At 35.3% G+C, this 21,232-nt stretch overlaps 1 protein-coding gene across 1 annotated transcript in view; it reads right to left on the bottom strand.

The window, feature by feature from the left end:
- Positions 1-21,232, bottom strand: part of LOC149791404 (transient receptor potential cation channel subfamily M member-like 2) — a 164,386-nt gene that overhangs the window by 20,458 nt on the left and 122,696 nt on the right. Inside the window, exons 24-28 of the mRNA XM_089971350.1 lie at positions 15,330-15,458; positions 10,877-11,131; positions 7,962-8,136; positions 3,537-3,693; positions 1,195-1,391 (exon numbers count right to left, since the gene is read on the bottom strand). Of these exons, the coding sequence (XP_089827476.1) occupies positions 1,195-1,391; positions 3,537-3,693; positions 7,962-8,136; positions 10,877-11,131; positions 15,330-15,458 (913 nt within the window). The remainder of the gene's footprint in view (positions 1-1,194; positions 1,392-3,536; positions 3,694-7,961; positions 8,137-10,876; positions 11,132-15,329; positions 15,459-21,232) is intronic.

Genomic DNA, 21,232 nt, shown 5'->3' with positions numbered 1-21,232 from the left:
TAGGAAGAGAATGATACCTCTGCTAATAGTGGTACGTTAGTACAATGGCTTGCATCCTTTTCATGACGATTAGCTTGAGAATTAAAATACAGACTTTTTTGAACCAAGGAAGGAGCTTATGAGGTATTACAAATGATGGGGTGGGTGAAAGGCTTGGTGCTAAACATGCAGATAATTTAGACACATGCAGTTAAAAATCAGGACATGCTTGAAGAAGAAAACGAGTACTTTATATTTGGAAAAGGTTCTTTACCAGCAAATACCGATAAAATGGATGGTAACATATATGTTTAAGTGGGTAAAGGATGGTCAAAAGAAAGCTAGATATTCTTGCAGAGATAGATAAAACATCTCTGGTAATTGTTGAGATCTGAGGCCTTTACGAGGTACTAGAACCGACAAAGAAAACAATTTCAATTGCGTAGCACAGCAGCTCGTGGAATATTATAAACACCTGACAATGGTTGAAAGATTCAAGGAGACAAGGTTTAGCAAGAGGTATAGTTCGAAAGGCATTTCCGCGAAAATGTTTGAAACGTCGAGTATTTAAATGGCTTCAGTCAGCTTTGTATTGCTACCATGTCTTTTTAGTGCCGTGGCATGCCAGAGTATATATCCGCAAGTTCAATATACACAGTAAGGTATTTTTTGCACCAAATCTTTCTTCGAATACTCTAACGTTAGTTATATATTCAGCCACGATGAAGACAAATCACTGAACACCAATAGATACATTTTAGTGCGTTTGTTTTAATTTAGTTTACCTTTAGCTATGAATAAATATAATTTTTGTTGTTTTTAAACACTCATTTCACAAGTACTCTTTGTTTCAAGAGAAAATGAAAATATAACGCTTGCAAATCATGTTCTAGAAACACTTATCTTCGTGTTATTATAATTACTGCAGCAGACTAGAGATGTACGTTTTGCATAATTTTAAGACACTTAATCTACGACCTTTTAAAAACCATAAACGATACTGATGTAGTTTAGGTGAAAATAGTGTGACACCATGAAAGTACATCCGCCATAAAACGTCTATTGATTTCAATACCACAGAATGCCGCATCCCAACAAACTTTTGCAGAATTCTACTCTTTGTTATAAACTTAATAATAGTTAAACATACATAACTCTTATAATGTGAGTGAGAATAGCTATTGTTTTAAAAGAGTTAAAGGTGAAAAAACTTACAAAAAGCATTTGTTCCTGAAGTGCAATTTTCTTCCTTACGCAGACGCTTGTTCAAAAATATTACAATCTTGAAGACATACGCAATAAAGCTAAAGGGAGGAACAAAAATCGGACGATTTATATACTCGTGAATATGGTGGTATCTTTGGATGCGCCAGTGTATGTCAGCGTTTTCTTGTACCTTGTCGAAGGTGTGGCTGGAATAGACAAAATCAGTCAATGTTCATGTACGTGTAAATACTGCTGACGTTGGATGCTTAGTACATATTAGCAAACGTGATCTAGATATTACATATTTCCCTAGTCCATCGCATTTGTACAGATACCTACTGGAAAGTTTCTAAAGTGCAGTACCTTACTTTTCAAATTACTTATGCAATGCACTCGTTTCCGTGGTACTAGCAATTATGAGTACAAAAAGTTATAAATGTAAACAGCATCTCTACACAACATGACTAGCCTGTATGTATGTATGTATGTATGTATGTATGTATGTATGTATGTATGTATGTGTGTGTGTGTGTGTGTGTGTGTGTTTAAAAAGGAGTGTTCCGTATGTAAAGTTTTCATTTCTAATAATATTTAATGCAATAATTACTAATATTTTCTGACAAATTTCTTAGCTTGGTCCTGGATTAGATCTTTGTATGCTGAGCGAAGTTTTAATGAATGAATAAATCTTATTTTTCTATTCACGTGAACGAACAAACGTGTCCTCTTTATTCTGATTAGCTACGATTGTTTTATTGATATTTCTTTGAAATCGTGATAGAGTCTACTTACAACAAATATTTCAAATCAAATATTGATTACTCATGAACAGAACCTTAATTGGGGAATTGCAAAAACCTTCTTCAAGAGAGAGACATATGCATGAATATTAACGATTTCATTTATTAGGACCGAAATGGTACGTTCAGTTCGAATTTGAAACAAAAACATGAAACAGCTATATAGTGGTGAGGAAATGAAACTTCAGTACCTTTTGTAATGACTCACTGGTTTGATTAAGAAATGAGACAAAACTACCAAAGATTTGTCACCAAGTCTTTGGACAGCTGTCTAAAGTTTAATTTGCTACCCACATATGAACCCAAGGCGAATCCATTTCAGTCAAAGAGACGAGTCCCTATGTCAAAACATGCCACACGTACAGAATAGTGAGGCTTTCAAAGTGGTGAGGTTTTTTTACCCGGTGGTCCCACCATGCATGTGCCATCTCATTGTTATTTATTTGTGATTGAGTCAAATGCGAAGGTTAAGTATTTCTATATTGGGGCTTCAATAGGTGTGGAGATTACCTAGATCTGACATACATTAATATATCAGAAGATCTGTACCCAACTATGAATGTACAGAACCAGACCTAATGGTATAAACTGTCGCGGTTAGAAATTGTATTGATAAGGTTTTGCAGCTCTGCCAATGTATAATGTGCTAGCAGATCAGAGTCCTCTGTGTTACGATACATGGTACGCCGGATCCAGAATTGCATGTTATGTCAGGATATTAAAGGTCCATATATGACATTTCATAATGTGCTAAAAGATCATAGACGCAGATATGGTATCTAGTAATGTGTCAGCAGAACAGCACCAGGTCCGGAAAACATAATAAACCCGCCACTAAAATAGAATGAAAACCGAAACCATCTGTTAGGCCAAATCGTTATGTAGTGGCATATCTAGGCTCATATTGTTCACATGTGGGTGTAACAAAACTACATTCATTATAAAATCATTTTAAAGTTAAATATTATAAGACTGTCCTTCCTACCACCAATCTATGCTTACATCATTGCTGTAGCACCCAAATCCACCAACAATGTTGAAATCGGATTGTTTAGCACTTGTGGATCCAATACAGAATGATTTGATACTCTTGGTACAACGGTGCCTTTTATAACATGATACCCTTTCCCTTTGTTACAAATATGCTTTGTATTCAGATGATTCTATGCAGTTCTGCTTTATATGCAGATCAGATATTTGGTCGGGAACAATTCATCGTATTGTGAGACAATGAGAGACATCATTCTATATGCTTTGTTTTGATAATGACAAATTGCATATGAATGACTAAAAATGCATTTAAAATTATCCTAATATTTAAGAACACATTTTATTACTGACAATCCGACACCCACCAAACCCGCCATGAGTTGATTATCACTTATTCTCTGTCTTTTTATGTATAATGTATGTTATTATACTTTAATGCACATGGATAACGCCCGAAAGCTAACAACGTAAAATATAACACATATAAAGTACGTTTCTTCAGAAGTATGGAAGCAATTTAACATTGGCTTGTAAATTTGTAATATATTGATTTAATATTACCTGAAAATAGCGATCAACAGGTTCAGCAGCAAAATGTTACACATCAGCATGTACACACCCATTAGCACAGGCACAACGTATTTTCCAGATTCCGTTGGGCAGCGCGGCTGGGTCCCATTTCTATACAAGTCCTCAATATTTGTACAATCATTATTACCTTCCAAAGATAAATGAAATATAATGTCATTCATATTTCATGCTATTGAATTTGTGCAAATTAAGACGCAAATACTGCTATTTATAGTGCACATATTGAATAATTATTGTTGACTAATATTTAATTTGAAATTATTTGACATGTACACATCGGTTGTTGCTTATAATAATTTCAATAAAAGATACACTTGGGATAATAAAATTGGGGACCTCAGCATACTGATAGCGCTATGAGAACTTTAAATGACTTTTTATGGACAGTGGTTTATATTTGTCTGTGAGACAAATTTTCAGTATGGTATAACAAAACGTTACGTACGTGTCATTTTCCTTTTATTTCTAATTATAATAACGAAATAACTTTTAATCTGAGTCAATGTGCTCGTATTTACATCCTTGCTAGCGGCATGTGCTGTGGCCCGCGTGCACCGTGCGTACGTGCAAGTGCGCACATCATATAGCTCACCGACAGGGCACATTTACTTTGATTTAGGTCAAATTCGAATTGCGCTATAACCTCATGAATAGCATAAATCGAGCAACAGCTCTACTGTTATTCTCGACCAGGGGCACATGCATTTAAAAAGCTGAGATGCGTAATCTGATAATAAAAAAGGAAACATTAAATTCAACAAAAATGGTTGCAGGTAAACTTGTGCCATAATACTTTTGTAATTGTTCATAAACGTTTAGTGCACACATGCAAAACTACTAATTGACAATGTATCTTATACAACAAACGCTTAATCCTGTCCTGCCATGATTCATTCGCAAAGCCTTCTATGCAGGTATATTTAAGTCCATGTAGGTGGAAGTAAGATGTCTTTAAGAAATATATAAATAGAATTTCTAGTTTGTAATTCATTGGTGACTTCGGTATTTTGATCTGTTACCACAGCACTTTCTACTGCCTGGTTCTGCTTTCCATGTTTTCTGCTTTGGATTCATGGGTGCACAGATTGATACTGCCGTCCACATCATACTAGCACCTCACTTCATATGGACTCCTTGGAGAGGACTTCACTTTATATGGGTTCATTGAAGACGTGACCATCTTTCAAAGCATTCTGCCACTGGTGTTCTATTAAATGGAATACAAACATTTCTGGATATTGTGTGCACAGTTCGGCTGTCTCATGGGTACATAGACTGATAAAGCCGTCCATATCATAAAGGCACTGCACTTCATATTGGCTCATTGAAGAACACTGCATATGGATTCATTGAAGACGCGGCTGACTTACAACACTTAAATCTCTCACTTGCGTTATGTGGCGTGGAATACAAACCTTTCTGGGTATTGTGTGACCCCTGACTTCAGAGTTTATGCCATTTTGACACAACATGTGCAGGAGTTTGTGTTTTTGTGTCCGGTAATACTAGGTCAGTTTACAGAACTGGCTGCAAGTGTCTGTTGAATATTGGGCAATATCAGGCTCATTCGTTCTCTTTATATGAACTCTAAGATGTTTATATTTATTTCTTCACATGCTGTCAAACCCTGATGCAGCTGCAGTTCTCCACAATTAGCTGTACCTTGCAGGAATTGGATTTTATAATACACAGGCTGGTCACTATAACCCTTTTCATGATTCCGACAGATTAAAGAGTATACCTTATGGGTTTGTGCAGTTGTCACCTATGTTGCGAGAGGGAGTTCGCCGGCCGTGGACTTGTTGCTGCAGTGCATATGTCTGGTGGCATTTCTTAGATTCTTGCAATGTGGTGAAGTTACGGGCTGATCATTGCAGAAAAACTGCTCGTGCAACTACTTGAAGATTCCAGATGTGACATTTTCAACAGGCAAATGCATGGTATACTTACCGTGATATCTGTAATTTAAAAAAAGGAACCCTTTTCATCTGGTGTAAATATTTAAATTGCTCGGAACTCTTGATTGTGTTCCATGTACTGTCTGGAGCAGTACTTGAGTCTGCGGCAGCAACGTGCTTTGGCTGGAGGTCATGGTGCAACCATATCTGCAGCTGGAGTTGGTATGGAGGAACATATAATTAAGACTTTAGGACAATAGTCTTCGTCATGTTATACGCGCTAGATCAGAGTTCTCCCCAATCATCTTCTTTCTGCTCAGGAACATTCATGAATATAAATTTAGTGTCATGTGCTTTGGACACTATTCCTTCCTAATAGATTGTTACATTCAAACTGGCGTCCTCTTTGGAGCCTCTAATTTGATATTTTTTATAACCGAGTACACTGAACTGTTACTGCGAACTAGTGTGCTGGCTTCGTATGCTTTTTGCGGTGCGGATAATTTGCTCTTCATGGAGCCTATATTTTCTGCGACAAACAGTTTGTGTATGTCGGACATGATATTTCATATGGATAAACGCCTATTCATTCTGCGTCGTAGATCATCTTAGAGTGACATTTTCCGTCAAGGTGTGGATATGATATTCATGATATGAACTGTGATGTCCTTGTATGTCCTTTTCATGTGAAGAGAAAATTCCATTGGATTCTGCTATTAGCTGGAGCTCGTCTTTGTGATCCACTGTTCCTCATAGACAATGGTCGCGTCTTAAGTAGACCTATCTTTATCGCTACCATTAAGGCTGTTTTGCTGAGGTTAGGTGATGATTCACATCACTATAATGGAGAGACCTTCCACTTCGGGGAAGCTACCAGTGCTGCTAAGGTAGGAATTCCAGACCATAGGATCCCGCCCTGGGGCGATGATCTTCTAATGTGTATTGTTGAGACATTTAGGTGCACCCCGCTAGATTTAGCTATATGTAGAGGCAGATGTTACAGCGTGCGCCTCACCTGTCTGTTCACACTTGTGTCGATCAATGCAATATTCCGCTTCTTCACTTTGTGAGACTATCATACATTATTGGAACACCTCAGATAAATTGTATAGCTGTACATGTCAGTCATTCATTTTCACATTCTATGTTACATTCTCATTTCTGCTGTATCTTTTGTTTGTGGACATGTGAATTCCAAGCTGGTTATCTAATACAGATGTCTAATATTGATACCTTTAGACACACCAGGATTATCAGGCGGTTCGAAACCTAGTGCACGCATTTTCCACGCTATAGTATTCTCAGTCATTATTATCTTTATTTATCCTTACATTTCCTTAAATTGAGGGACTTCGTTTCAGTCGCAATGTTTTATAGTCGTAAGGGCTCCCTTCAGTTCGTTTGGGTCATTGCCAAGTTTCACGCTTTCACAACTTCGCTTTTGACCCCCAATTTGTGTCTGTACTTAAATGTGTACTCAACTATTATGCCCATATACTTCATATCCGCTTCCTACGGTGCATATATGGAGTATCGTCTTATGTTTGTTATCATATCAATCATCAGGATTAATTATCGAGTTCGGTTGTCAGTGTCCCTATATACCTCGTATCAGCCCCATGCGACTCCACCTACAGGTGTCGGACACTTTCAGAACCCTTCAAAATCCCCCAAGTCTCTTTCCTGAGGTATTGTTATAAAACAAATTCAGAACTCGGCTGGTGCACTGTGCTGTAACTGGATTTGCCCCCATTATGCCAAAGATTATTTATATTTACAATAAAGTTTATAATGAACCTATGTATTGTGTTTTATTTAAACTTCTACCATAATGACCTTATGTTCAGTCTGAGTAACCGCAAATGATGTATTGGTTAATGCCGTAAAGTTGAAATTCACATTTGGATGGCTTTTTTATTTATGTGGTAGTGAAAATGATTTCTTATATTGTTGGAGATACTACACTTTACTCGATATTAAGTACAATAAATGGTATTCGTGCCGTATTAGCATGGCTAGATATCTGATAATTCCTTTAGTACTTATATGTTGACTAGTTGATCAGTTTCAGAGGATTTGTAAGAAGTCAAACGTATCCATCAAGGTAAACATGTTTGATCATGTTGCACGTCATGTTCATCAACTGTTATCAATACAAACGCTTGATTAAGTGGGTAAGATAACAGCTGATGAGCTCAAAGTAAAGTCAGGCTGGCATATTAACGAGCCGTCTGTAACTCTTATAATGTTGGTCTGGTTCTCTGGCCAACGTCATTGATTCTAATATTTAAATTTGGATCCCGATTGGAACACAGCAAAGATATCATATGAATCAGACATCAAATATTTTCTTACTGTTAACCTCTTGTTTGAAATTGATACTCTACGTGTCATTCAAGTAAGCCTTTTGACAAATTTATAACGATTTAATCGACTGTGGATAGATAAATAAATGAATATATAGAGAGAAAATACCTATGAGAAAATGTAACTATACCTTCAACTTCATCCAACATGAGCTCTCCATAAATATTCCAGTATGGACGCCGGAATATAACCCTCAAAGAGTTAAGACTGATTTCGGTATTTGGGTACAATATGGCATGAGAAGCAATTGCATAAGCCACAATAAAAATCAGCAACATCACAAAAAAAGAGGTTAGATTTCCAACCTGAAAATATTTGTATTAAATATCAAGATTAAACCTTGAAAGTTGATTCAATATGAATTCTGAGAAACATTTTTTCATCTAATATAACATACTTTACATAAATCGTAGTAGTATAAATCATTACTAATCTTCGTTTTGATCACCCTAAACGTTAAAATGAAATATTATTGAGCAGAAATATAATTCGTCACGCGATAGTATATCGAAACATTCTAAAGTAAGCGTCTAACTTAAATAAGTACAAAACGAAACATAATCCTGTAATCTTTCTAAATAGGTTTTAATTTATTAAATCATTAAAATGATACTGTGTACAAAATTAGATTCATGATGAAACTTGATATGGCAGGACAAACCTACATGCCATGATGGGGCAGGACTTGGCATGACATATGTAACAGTATGGTACATAATATTGCATGCCATCTCTGACATATTGGGATGATATTCCTGACATAATAGTACATGATCTGGCAGGACATACGTGACTGATGGTAATTCAATGGGTTGTCATATGTACCCTCTCCACATAATATATCATTGGAATATACAATAGTATAGCCCCAGTTCCAGTTGGTTATAAGCGTTGATTAGTTTTGGGAAACTGGCCAAAAGTGGCAAGCCAATGTCACAGATAGTAACTAGCACAATCTAATTCTTCGCAATAGTTAATCATAAAAATCGCTGAAATTATTTCCATAATTGTTAATGTCGATATTTTTGGGGAAGTGATGAAACAAGAATAATAGGAACAAATATGCTGGTTGATCGATAACACCCGTATTATACATTTACTCTGAAGATTAAATATAACTGACTTAATAAATGATAAACTTACACTTATCTATTTGCATGTACTTAAATTTGAATTACACTCAATATAATAACACATACATTTGATATACCTCAGATCGTGATTTATTTGTTGTACACTTCCTTCGGTACATCACATGTCAATGATTGTCAAAAGAACACTACACGAGTCTACATCTAGATATTTAAAACGTTGTCCCAGAAAGAGAACTGTGCGTTATTATGCTAACGAAACAATGAAGAATTTAAATTGCAATTCATAGTTAAGCCCTATACGTGATTTTAACACGACAGAAGGCTGCCCACCCTTACGTATATGCTGTCACCCTTGATCTACCGTAATAAGCACGATACATATACTGTATTAATTACCTTGCGTCGCGTTGTCTCAGGACAATTCGGTTCGCATCCGTTATTAAAGTAAACACTGCTAGAGCCAAATAATAAGCACTTAATCGTGTTCTTAAATAAGCGATACCAGATGTCTCAATGATAGCTGATGATTCGCAACAAGAATTTTATTTCCTGAGCTGAAGATGGCATGTTATATTTATCATGCAGACATTGAAACTAAATTCGAGAAACTTAAATCACGGATTTTACTGAAAAAGACGTATGTAATTGGCTTTAATACTGCCACCTGAATAATTCATCAAAATAACTTATGAATATATTGGGAGATATTGTTATCTTTATTGAGAGAATACTTTTTTGTCCAAATCTTGAAAACATAATTTTGTTTGTGGCGTATATGTTGGTGCAGCATACAGTTTGGACACGCAATTGTTAAATTACTTTTTTCAAAGCACAATACATTTAGGGAAATATCAACTCAGTACCGTGTATCTTTAGAATATTTTTTGGACACTTCCATGGATTTGAACTGTATGTTTGTTCAATTAACTGACCAGTTAGCTAAGTGGTTTATTAAACATGCAAGCTTTGGAAAATATGGTCTATTTACCAGTGACGACTGTGGTTTTAATTTTGCAGTTCAACTAAGTAAATACTGACACGAACTGCATTGCAAGTCGGAATAACCATACGACGATATCCACTACCCAACTATAATAGTTTAAAGGGGATTGTATTTAATCATCCTAAAAGAAATAGTACATAAGGGTGAAAAATATACATTTTAGTTGCTTGCATACTGCTGGTTTGATTGTAGGTTTCGTGTTTGTGCCATTGACACTTATTTGTCGTTTCTGATACTAGTCATTTTTCTCTGACAAAGACCCAAGAAAATAAATTTCGTGGTGTTTGATTGTTTACGACTAACGAATCCATTGTTTCCATCATTACAGAAAAATAAAGTATACACTCATCGAATTGTTAGATTGATAACTGCAAAACTGATTTTGATGAGATTCGTTACTATTAGAGAGAGAATGGGTGATGACCATTGAAGATATACATGAGAAGAAAAGATGAAACTTCAGCACAAAAAATAGTATAACTTGTATTTCCAAAGTAGCAAATAAGAAGGAATCTAGTACTGTATTCGAATATCCAAAATAGCGAAGTTTCATGACAATCCTCCTGGTTGTTGTAGATGAATAGAGATACCTAAATTGTGCGAATGAACAGATGGATAAGAAACATCAGGAATCACAAAAGCTCTTATAGTCTACGACTATGACACAACGAATGAAACCCCATCATAAATTGTATCTTAACGTACCTGAGTCGATCATGATCACAATCTGTTTTTCTTAAGAACCAAAGAAACAAGAAATTATTGCCTTTGAAATCCAACCTTTAAATAATATTTTTGCCAAATGAACATATTGGTAACTTAATGTGTTTGATGATACATTATGATGACACCTTGTTATTACAGAAGGCAAACATATAAGCATTGTATTTATTGTCAAATGTAAAAACTAGAACTGAATAATTTTAAGATAATATATAACTCACATACCATGCGAATAATCATCACTAGCTTAGGTCCAAGTTCCTTGCTCATTGAAAATATTTGTAGCAGTCTCAGGCAAAATGTAACCAGATTAACGCCAAGGGCAACACGAGCAATTTCAAACGTTAATGGATGTGGAATATACTTCAAAATCATTCCGATCACAAACAACAATATTATGAAGATGTCTGCCTTATTCCAGCCATCTGCTATGTAACGTTTGAGTTTTGTCTCCGTTTGCATGAATGTTGTTGCAATCACCTGTTGGAAGAGTGGTTTAATTAGAGTCGCATGCAACTATGTATGTTAAACACGGTTCTGAATATTAAGTGATTACTATGGTAATAATCTTATAGACTTTCAAATACCTTAAGAAACTTGTGTATGACATATTATAACCTTCTTGATGATAATATTTAATTTAAGATAAAGTCAATAATGATTCAGATAATGGGAATATTCTAACGACATTTAAACTTTCGGTTGACTTATATCTGCTTTTTACAAGTATAACTACATACAGGAAAACAGTACTATAACAAAACAGAAGCTACATTTTGAAATTACTATGATGATCATCAGTATATGCAAAGACGATGGGGTACTGTACGTAACCCAGGTTCTAATAAAATTATAGAATGTGAGGATGGTATCAGTTGCATGCATCTGGAAATAAAATTATGTAGGTAAATGAAAATTATATACATGTTATATATCGCATATGTTTTACTCATGTATAATATTCACTGCAAAGCATGAATTAATCACAATTCTTGCTTACTGGAAACGTCAGTTTAATTAAATATCCCATCAAAGGATACTTTTCTCTGTAAAGCAAACCAATAAGAAAAGAGTCCTAGCCGTTAAGTATGTTCCATATCAACACACAAATCAGCCAATAAAAGTTTATCTATCCATTGAGTATCCTCAATCGACCACGTTAATTTTGGGATAATAATAATAATAATAATAATAATAATAATAATAATAATAATAACAATAATAATAATAATAATAATAATAATAATACTTTATTTATGTAGGTGGACTAAACAAGCTTGAGGCTCTCTTAAGAAAATAACATAATAATATACATCATTCAACATGTTTATAGTAATTACTGTTTAGTTTAAAATCTATTTTGTATTATAAACAAAAAATTCTAACTGTTTGTAGCAAGTGTATAATCATAATATTTCGTCTTGTTATGTTTCTGCATATTTTGTTTGCAGTGGAAATGTATTTCATGGGTCATTACCAGTTTCTATAATCTTTTCATCAATGGGTATTTCCTTCATCAATGAGTATTTCCATGGTTTTGGTAGATATTTACATCAATTTGTAAAGTTCTGATTAAGGCCTGAATAAATCCCGCGAACGCTTAGGTGCAGATCAATGTAGACATTTATGTTTTAGTATGGTTTGATTTGAGTCTCTAGGGCACATACACAAAATAGAGTATTTAGAGCCTAGGAAATTAGAGTAAAGTGCCATGTTCAAGTACACACCATAATAGCTAACTCAAACTGGACCGAAAATATAGTCGAACACGCACCCTTTCGGTCGTGAGTTCAGCATTTTAAGCACCGAGCCACCGCAGCTCTTGATAGAAGAACTCCACATAGTACAACAATACAAATGATTTATAATAATACATATTCTGTAATTGAGGTACACATACGGAAAGTATTATCTGGTATCAGTACAAGAATACACGATGAACATTGGTTCAAAAAATTCAATTCAAGCAAATAGTGACATTTCTTTATTAAATATTCTACTTGACAGAATTCATTTTGAAAAGTATTTCAATCCTTTCTTGTGGTTTAGTAGATATGAATGTTTCTGGTCCAGTTAACAATTTTGAATTCCTAAGATTGGTTAACCCAAACTCACTGAAGTCAAACAACATTTCGTCAATTAAATATTCTGTATGTGGTAAAGCTACATCTATACGTCTTGCATGATTAACTGGGTCGTCAGGATCAACACGCCCCTATAGCCTTCTAAAAGTGTTAATAATATAATTTTAGTCACGAACCTGTCAATTGTTCAAGGACCTTAATACTTAGCCTGAGGAGAACAGGTAGAGAGACATACAGACCTTTATCACCAGGCTGCAATATTTGTTTCATAATTTTCTGTCATACCGTAATTACGTTCTTTACTGAGTAGAGTAAATATCAGATCTTGCTACTTCACAACCCTTTGATAGTTAATGTTTGTAATCAGAGATAAAGACTTGGAACACTCATTTGAAAGAATGTTCTCAGTTTAGATTATAGTAATGACTTTGCGAACAAGCAGATAAACATTGTCGAGAACCTCCTAATATCCAAAGGAAATGTAAACAGGTATTTAAGAATATGACATTATCTTACACACCCACAATCCTGGACATAAGTACTGTGCAAAATGTTATCTATAAATAATCATTAGCTTAAATACAATCTAAAATCATGGACAAACGTTACGCAAACAATACAGATTTGCGAAACTATGAAAAAGCATTTATTCTCGTGGGAATTACACTAAGAGATACCACAAAACAAAAAGCACAATAATATAAATCAGGTTTTGTCTCAACGGTTGTCAGTTTTGATGGGTTTCATTAGTAAGAGAGACATAACTTAAATTCAAGCTAATTAATATATTATATGTGCACAATGTTACAAGATACTTTCAACGCAACAATTATATAAGGCTAATTATATAACCTTTTTCAACTGACAAAAATATTATTTGCCACAAAATAAACTGAAACATTTTATGTAATGGATAAAATAATATGCAACTGAAATATTCAACAGCTTAATAAAAAACACGGATAATTAGAATCATCTAGAGGCAGACTCGTTTTAAGTGACTCATAATATGAGATAATGGTGTTAAATATAATGTGACCTTTAATTTAAATTACATTTTACGGTTTGCCACTCAAATGCTAATATCAGGAAAACAAAATCGAGTGGAAATGCTCTCATACCTTAAGGAGTGTCATACGGTAATTGGTAATTAATCTGACTTGCAGATCTTGGGTTGTAAATTTTAGTGTTGTATAACAGGACGTTTACAAACAATTAAGCTCAATTTATATTTCTTTTGATGATTATTTTACGCTCACATTTTCTCCGTTCACTTTACATTGTCAGAATCGTTCAGTATTTTAGATATTGCACACCTTCATATTGCACTCACGCGCAGGACACATGCTTTATTTGTGTATTAGGAACTACTTTGTAAACAAATCATGTACACTCGTGTAGCAGACGCTTTACGTTTTGGTTGATTAAATTTGTTTCTGAGTGAACTAAAGTAGATGTTTCGTAGACTACCACATACCAGCTGCTTTGCTACATTTCGTGTTAACTTTTTCATACAATGTTTCGGATTTTGGCGATACACGCCAGAATTCATAGAATTGCTGAGTACGTACAAATAACATGCAAGTTACAGGGCATAAACTGTCTTCTTTTGCTGGTAATAACAATAGCAAAAGATATTCTTACTGTTTTACATCCTGAATTCTCTCAAAATGTACTTTCTTAGTTTTGCAAATCCGAATAGCATACGCCATGTCATGGGTTCTCAAGCTTGATGACACATTTCGAAATTTTTCTATAATTTCGACTATATTCCAAGCGCAATTACATTCTCCTTACTGCACTCAAAATTAAATAAACATTAAATTCCATAGCGTCCTTTTGATAATTGTAATTGAAAGACTTCATATTTTCCAGCATTATGATTTCAAACATTCAATGGCAGAACAAAAAAAAAAAACACTTGCAGATGTCAACACGCTGCTCCGTCGTCGCTGAAATCCGATGTACTTCATATAGAATTGGCACATAAGTCCAGTCCATAATCACATTATTTCGTAGAAACGACAAAAAATACCAAAATCTATTCATTTCAGATCAAAAGGAAAAGTTGTTGCAATGCGCATCCATTCACCATATTACTAAATTTTCAATTATAAGTAGACCACAACGCCATTTTCTTTTTAAAGTTATGTCTAGCGTGCGGCCAAGTTCAAATTTATCTGGGCGGAGTTATGTGCGCATTGATACTGTTCCTGTTGTGTAATGATGAATTTGCGCTTGTGTATTTAGTTTGGAATATGATGCATTCAGTTATTTTGTTTTGTGTAGTGTATTTTTGTTTACATAATTAAGCCTTAGGTAGAATAAGAAAATGAGCGTATAATAAAAAGTTTACTGTATTTGTGTGGGAAAATACGAACTTGTTTTGTTGAATGGATATACTGCACTACCAATGTCGTGCAGTATTTCCATCCAAAAATCTCCTTCATATTTTCCCATACCAGTGCAGTAACCTATAATTATTATATCGCATGTTATGTCTTACTAACAAAAATAATCGATTCGTTTTCAGAGATTACAAATTCTTATTCAGGGGAGATAACCTAAACTAAGTTTTGCAATATTATACAAACCTGTCTTATCTCTTCAATTGAAATGTTCAAAACCCATACAATCAGTATAATGTCCTCCACTGACAGATTTTGGTCAAACTTGCTGATTAGAATGTAGCTAAACAAACACAGAAAAGCCATATAGGATATCTGAAAATAAATGTATTAATATGTGTCATTCTGAACATTTCATGGTATATGATTAATATTGCATTTTCAGACTGTCTCTCTGTTGTGAGTTGAGATCCAGACAGGTTCTATTTAGTAAGTCTACTTTTAAACATTGACAAATCTTCTAAAACAGGGAACCAGTATATCCATATGACAACTATCACATATGTGCAGACTTGAATTTCATTACAAAAGCTTTAACACTACGTGTATTATATTTGATTATGTGTACTATAAACCCATCTGCAAACAGAACCTTCAGACCTATAATGAGTATTACATGTTGTGAAAAAGTTACCTGTGATATAATCAAATTAAAAATGATAATTACATATACTGATTACATGAACGCTCATTTATTCTGAGCAGATAAATTGAATTTATTTTAATTCAGAAGTATAATTAAGGACAGTGGTAGAGGCAGAAATTCCTTCACAAATTATCTTCTCATGCCAATGTAGGTAATTTTCTGCTAAGCATTGTAATCAATATTCCTTAGAAGATTGACCATAACTATCGATTTAAATGTATTCGGAGGTGAATCCAATATCAGTCATACCCATAACAGCCTAAACTGCCTATGGCCTAGGTCATCTTCTATTGAGATGATGTCATGCTGTTGTTTTATTATCAAGATCCGCATCACCCAGATTTGTTGAAAGTCCACATCAGTGATAGGAACTCATGGTGCCCAAGTGGTCTAAAGCGCTCATCTTTACAGACCACTGACACTTCATCTCTGTCTGTGTGGGTTGGATTCTCGGCTTCGGCCAAAGAAGACGAGAAAGCTTTTCAGTAGCTTCATGTGGGTTAGTAGTTTGTCCCCGACTCATTCTCCACCAGACATAATGTCCGCCATCTATAGCTTATCACGTGCTGGAAAATGGCATTAAACCCACAAAACCACAACCAATTGTGTTATATGCTTATTAACTTTATTATTACATGCTACTGTAAAGGCTTCTTTTTAGAAAATGCTTATTGCAACCTGAGGTAAAGTAGAGAACTAAATAAGGTTGCAACTGTAATTACTTGGTCTTTCTTGCTTTAAGTTTTAGCAGAATCAAGTTGTTCAGTATTTTTTGCATTTCGGGCTAGAATATATTTTGTTCAAATTATTGAATTCAGGTGACTGTCACAGAATAAGGCAAGAAATAACTTGGTTTTACCTTAGAACGACTTGACCATTTTTCGTGGTACATGTGTACAACGTTACCAAGGGTGAACACTAGCATGTTTCTCGTCGAAAATTACGTGCGACGAGATACATTAAAACCACGATATGCACGAGTATTTTACCCTGAGTTTTACTCACTCTCCTATGTATTTAAGGTAGATTACATTTCTAACTGACACTGGTCGTTTTGGATCTTGTCAAGGAGTGAACATTCTCCATTGTGTTCTCCAGCCATAGGGGTAAGTGTTAAATTCATATTTTATTTGATATGTCAAGCTTATTCAGGTTTTGATGTCCTATCGTGTAATGATGCATTTATAAATATGCAGATTTGAAACGATGTGAACTTTGAATTGCAAGCTATTAGAGTTTAATTTATTGGATATATATAAAGACTCCTTCAAAACCCATTATTATGACTAGTTTTGGTTTTATTGTAGCTTTTCAGGGCTGTTCAGGCCTGTTTAGAACTGACTGAAGCTGTTCAGGGCTGTTCAGAACTGACTGAAGCTGTTCATGGCAATTTAGAGCTGACTGAAGATGTTATGGGGTGACGGTAGCTGTTTCGAGCTGACTGTAGCTGTGTAGGGGTGACTGTAGCTGTTTAGTGCTGCTTGCTGTCTATACGTATGTGTATACGTATGTCTGTACACGTAGTGGAACCACGAATGTAGACGTAGATAACACTGGACAACAAATTTTTACAAAAGTCATGTTACTGAAATAAAATTAGTCAATTCTTATCAATTTTTATGTGCTGAACACGAATATGACAGTCAAATTGCAAAATTGGCTCTAGTTTTTTTGTAATCTGCAAGAAATTAATGTTTACATAACGAAATGCATTCCAATAGTAAAAGGTCAACTGTAATAGCCTACCTATAAAAAATCAAGTCATTGACTACATCTTAGATTTCTTCGCCTGTCTCTTGTACAGCTGTTCGGGAGCATCTCTGAGGAGTGTCCAGCAGTAGTCAGCCAGCATTGTAGTGGACCATTTTCCCTGGTATCTTTGTTCCATTGTTGCGATATCTTGATGAAAACGTTCGCCGTGTTCATCACTAACAATACCACAGTTGCTAGGAAAGAAATCCAAATGGGAATGAAGGAAGTGAATCTTTAGAGACATATTGCAGCCAAGTTTCTTATACTTCATCAACATGTCTTCTACTAGTTACTTATAGTTTTCTGCCCTAACATTTCCGAGGAAGTTTGTAGAAACTAGGCGAAAAGCATTCCATGCTTGTTTCGCGTCACCTTCCAGCAAGTTGTTGAACCGGTCATCTTTGAAAAGCTCTCGAATCTGAGGACCCACAAAAACTCCCTCTTTAATCTTTGCTTCGCTGAGTCGAGGGAATTTTTCATGCAGGTATCGGAATGCTGGCAAAGTCCGGTCAATGGCTTTCACGAAGTTCTTCATCAAACCTAGTTTGATGTGAAGGGGTGGTAGCAAGATTTTCTGAGCCTCAACCAGAGCTGGGTGTTGGATATTCTTCTCTCCAATGGCTACATTCTGCCTGTGAGTCCATTCCTTCCTCATGTAGTGCATTTCCCTTGCTCGGCTATCCCACTCGCATAAGAAACACATGTATTTTGTATATCCTTGCTGCAGTCCCATTAAAAGGGCAACTACCTTCAAATCACCACAGAGGTGCCAGCTGTACTTGTTATACTCAATGGAATTCAGTAGCTGCCTTAAGTTATCGTATGTCTCTTTCATGTGGACAGCATACGCTACTGGAATAGATGGAAGAATGTTTCCATTGTGCAAAAGCACAGCCTTGAGACTCAGTTTCGAAGAGTCCACAAATAGTCTCCATTCTTGTGGGTCATGAGTGATTTTTAAAGCATTCATGAGGCCCTCAATATCGGAACAGAATATCAGATTACTTTCCTTTCTGAAGAAAGGCTCCAATTGCTGGTGGCGCTTTCGATATGCAGTAATTGTGACATCTTCTTCTAGAAGATTCCATTGTTGGAGTCTTGATCCTAGCAATTCTGCCTTGTTCTTTGATAAGTCCAAATCACGAATCAGGTCATTTAGTTCTTCCTGTGTTATTCTGTATGGGGTTGATGATGCACCACAGTGAAAATCTGGATCACTGCATGCTGATGGACCAGGAGAAGAACAGGTCGACTCACCTTTGTCTTCGTCAGATGAATCAAGAGAATATTCTGCTGGAGGTTCTGGAATAGGAAGTCCCTCACCATGTGGAACTGGTCTCAATGCAGACGGAATGTTTGGGTAGACTATTCTCGACTTCTTTCGCTTCGTTATTCCGCCGGAAAGAGGAGGAACCAAGCAGAAGTAACAGTCATTTAGGTGGTTGCTTGGCTCTCTCCACACCATTGGGACTGCAAACGGCATTGATGACCTTTTGCAATTCAACCACTGTGAAAGCTGTGTTGTACATGTAGCACAGCATATATGCGGAGCCCAAGGCTTGTCTTGGTCACCAACCTTGCGTCCGAAGTAAAGATGATATGCCTTCTTCACTTGAGAATTGATACTTTTCTTCTGGTTGGCAAATGTCACTTCCCCACAAATATAGCAAAAATTGTCCGCGGTATTAACACACTTTCGAGGCATTACTGTTCTTTATTGTACGTAAATGGATAAAATAATAAGTTTTATGTAACAGTAGCTTGAACTGTCTCGCACAACGTCTAAAATATTTTAAATGCTGAACCTATCTGATTGGGCTTTATATAGTACACTGCTTACGTCAGCTTCAGCAGCCGCCTGGCATTAGTATAATAGGCCTACACATGTATAGTACACTGCTGACGTCAACTTACTTCAGCAGCCGCATGGCATTAGTATTGCATTGCATCAGAAAATGATGCAATCAACTGTGGATGATGTGAGCATGATGGTATTATGCAATGTTACATCATTATTCCGGATGTTGCTGCAGTCCTACTGGAGAAATTTACACAGTGAAACATAGAAAATGAGGTATATGAATATCTTCAAAACGAGAGCCAATACAAATTTTTCACGGTTATATTCGTGTTCGGCACACCAAAATACTACAGATTAGGGCCTTTTCAAGTCAGTAATGATTTCACTGTTGACCAGTGTAATACAAGGGTGTTGTGTGCTGTATGTGCGTATGTCTATACGTATGTCTGTGCATGTGGTGGATCCGTTTAGGGTGTGAGCGGGCGATAAATGTGTGAGCCAACCCATGGACTCCGTGAAACTGTGTGGTTCATGAGTTTATGAATCATACGACTGTACATGTGTCAAGAGGCATATGTTTGTTCCAACTGATGTTTAAACTGAGTAAATTTCAATTGCATGAGATTATTTTGAATCTTAGTTGTATTACTGGTAATTATGTGAATCTCGCTTATATTGCATAATATAGGAGATTATGTAAATCTCGCTTACATTGCCTAATATTATTTGAAACATAACTGAATTCCTTTAGATTATTTGAATCTTAATCGTATTCCGTACGTGAAATCATGTGAATCTCTCTTGCGTGCATATTATTAATTGAAACGTATTTACAGTCCATGAGGTTATTTGAATCCATCTTTCCATATATTCGTTTTTCAATTTGTGAATGTTTGTATGTTTGTGTTGAGTGATTGGATCAATCGTATGTTGAGAGCGTGAGAAAATCATTGTATTTATAATATATATATTTCATTTTATAAATTTCCATCGTCCATCACATTGTGTTTGCGTTATTCATTTAATCCAAAAACACACTCGATTACAATTATGTTACGGTCATTATTTACTCTTCTGTGATACAATTCTTGAATAAAGACATTCAATTGAATTTATAGTGTATTCAATCCTTGTATGATATTACTGTAACTCAACAAAATACTGCTGACACATAAACACACTAAAATCTATTACAGGTATGTTATCGCCTTCAGTTTTCGGGATTTTTTCCGGACGTTTACTGAATTGTTTTAAGAACATAAAATTAATAGGACTTACGTAATTCTTGCATTATTTTCGGATTGAACTCGCAATACCGTAAGTTCTTTCTTCTTATTTTCACTATGTCTTCTTGGAAATACATTTAAGTTTTACAAAGCTTGATATCTTTCACTCTTTTCTGTTTCTTATTTTAAGAGCATAGACTCGTAACAATTGTAAGATTTAACAAATGTTACCAGAACGGCTTTTCATTCTGACTGATGCCCATATGTGGTCAATTACTTTATCATTTACAATATTGCTATGTAACGTATTTCGAAAATTATAGTTTTGTTCCTGTATTCTTCTGTCGGTGCTACTGAGATGTTTCACTTTTGCGTTAACTCCAGGAGAGTAGGATGTTGCATATCAGGAATACAACCAGCCAAATGACGACTCAAAATCATGGATGATGTATTCCTTTCATCAAAAAACATTTAATAATTGCATTTAACTAACTTCGTCGCCACAAAATGTACATTTATGAAAGATAAGCGGCCTCTGTCTGGTTTAATCAGCGCCCTTAACGCTCAACGCTCTTAACCTCAAAACTAATCTCTTTGCCACAATTTTTTAATTTAATATAGATATATCATACATTTATACTCAAAGTAAAAAAAGATTGATTTC

Source organism: Sinohyriopsis cumingii, chromosome 9, assembly GCF_028554795.1.
Source record: "Sinohyriopsis cumingii isolate HCF-2022 chromosome 9, ASM2855479v2, whole genome shotgun sequence".
Classification (NCBI taxonomy): domain Eukaryota; kingdom Metazoa; phylum Mollusca; class Bivalvia; order Unionida; family Unionidae; genus Sinohyriopsis; species Sinohyriopsis cumingii.
The sequence above is the reverse complement of the archived record's forward strand: the minus strand, read 5'-3'. Positions and strand labels throughout refer to the sequence as shown.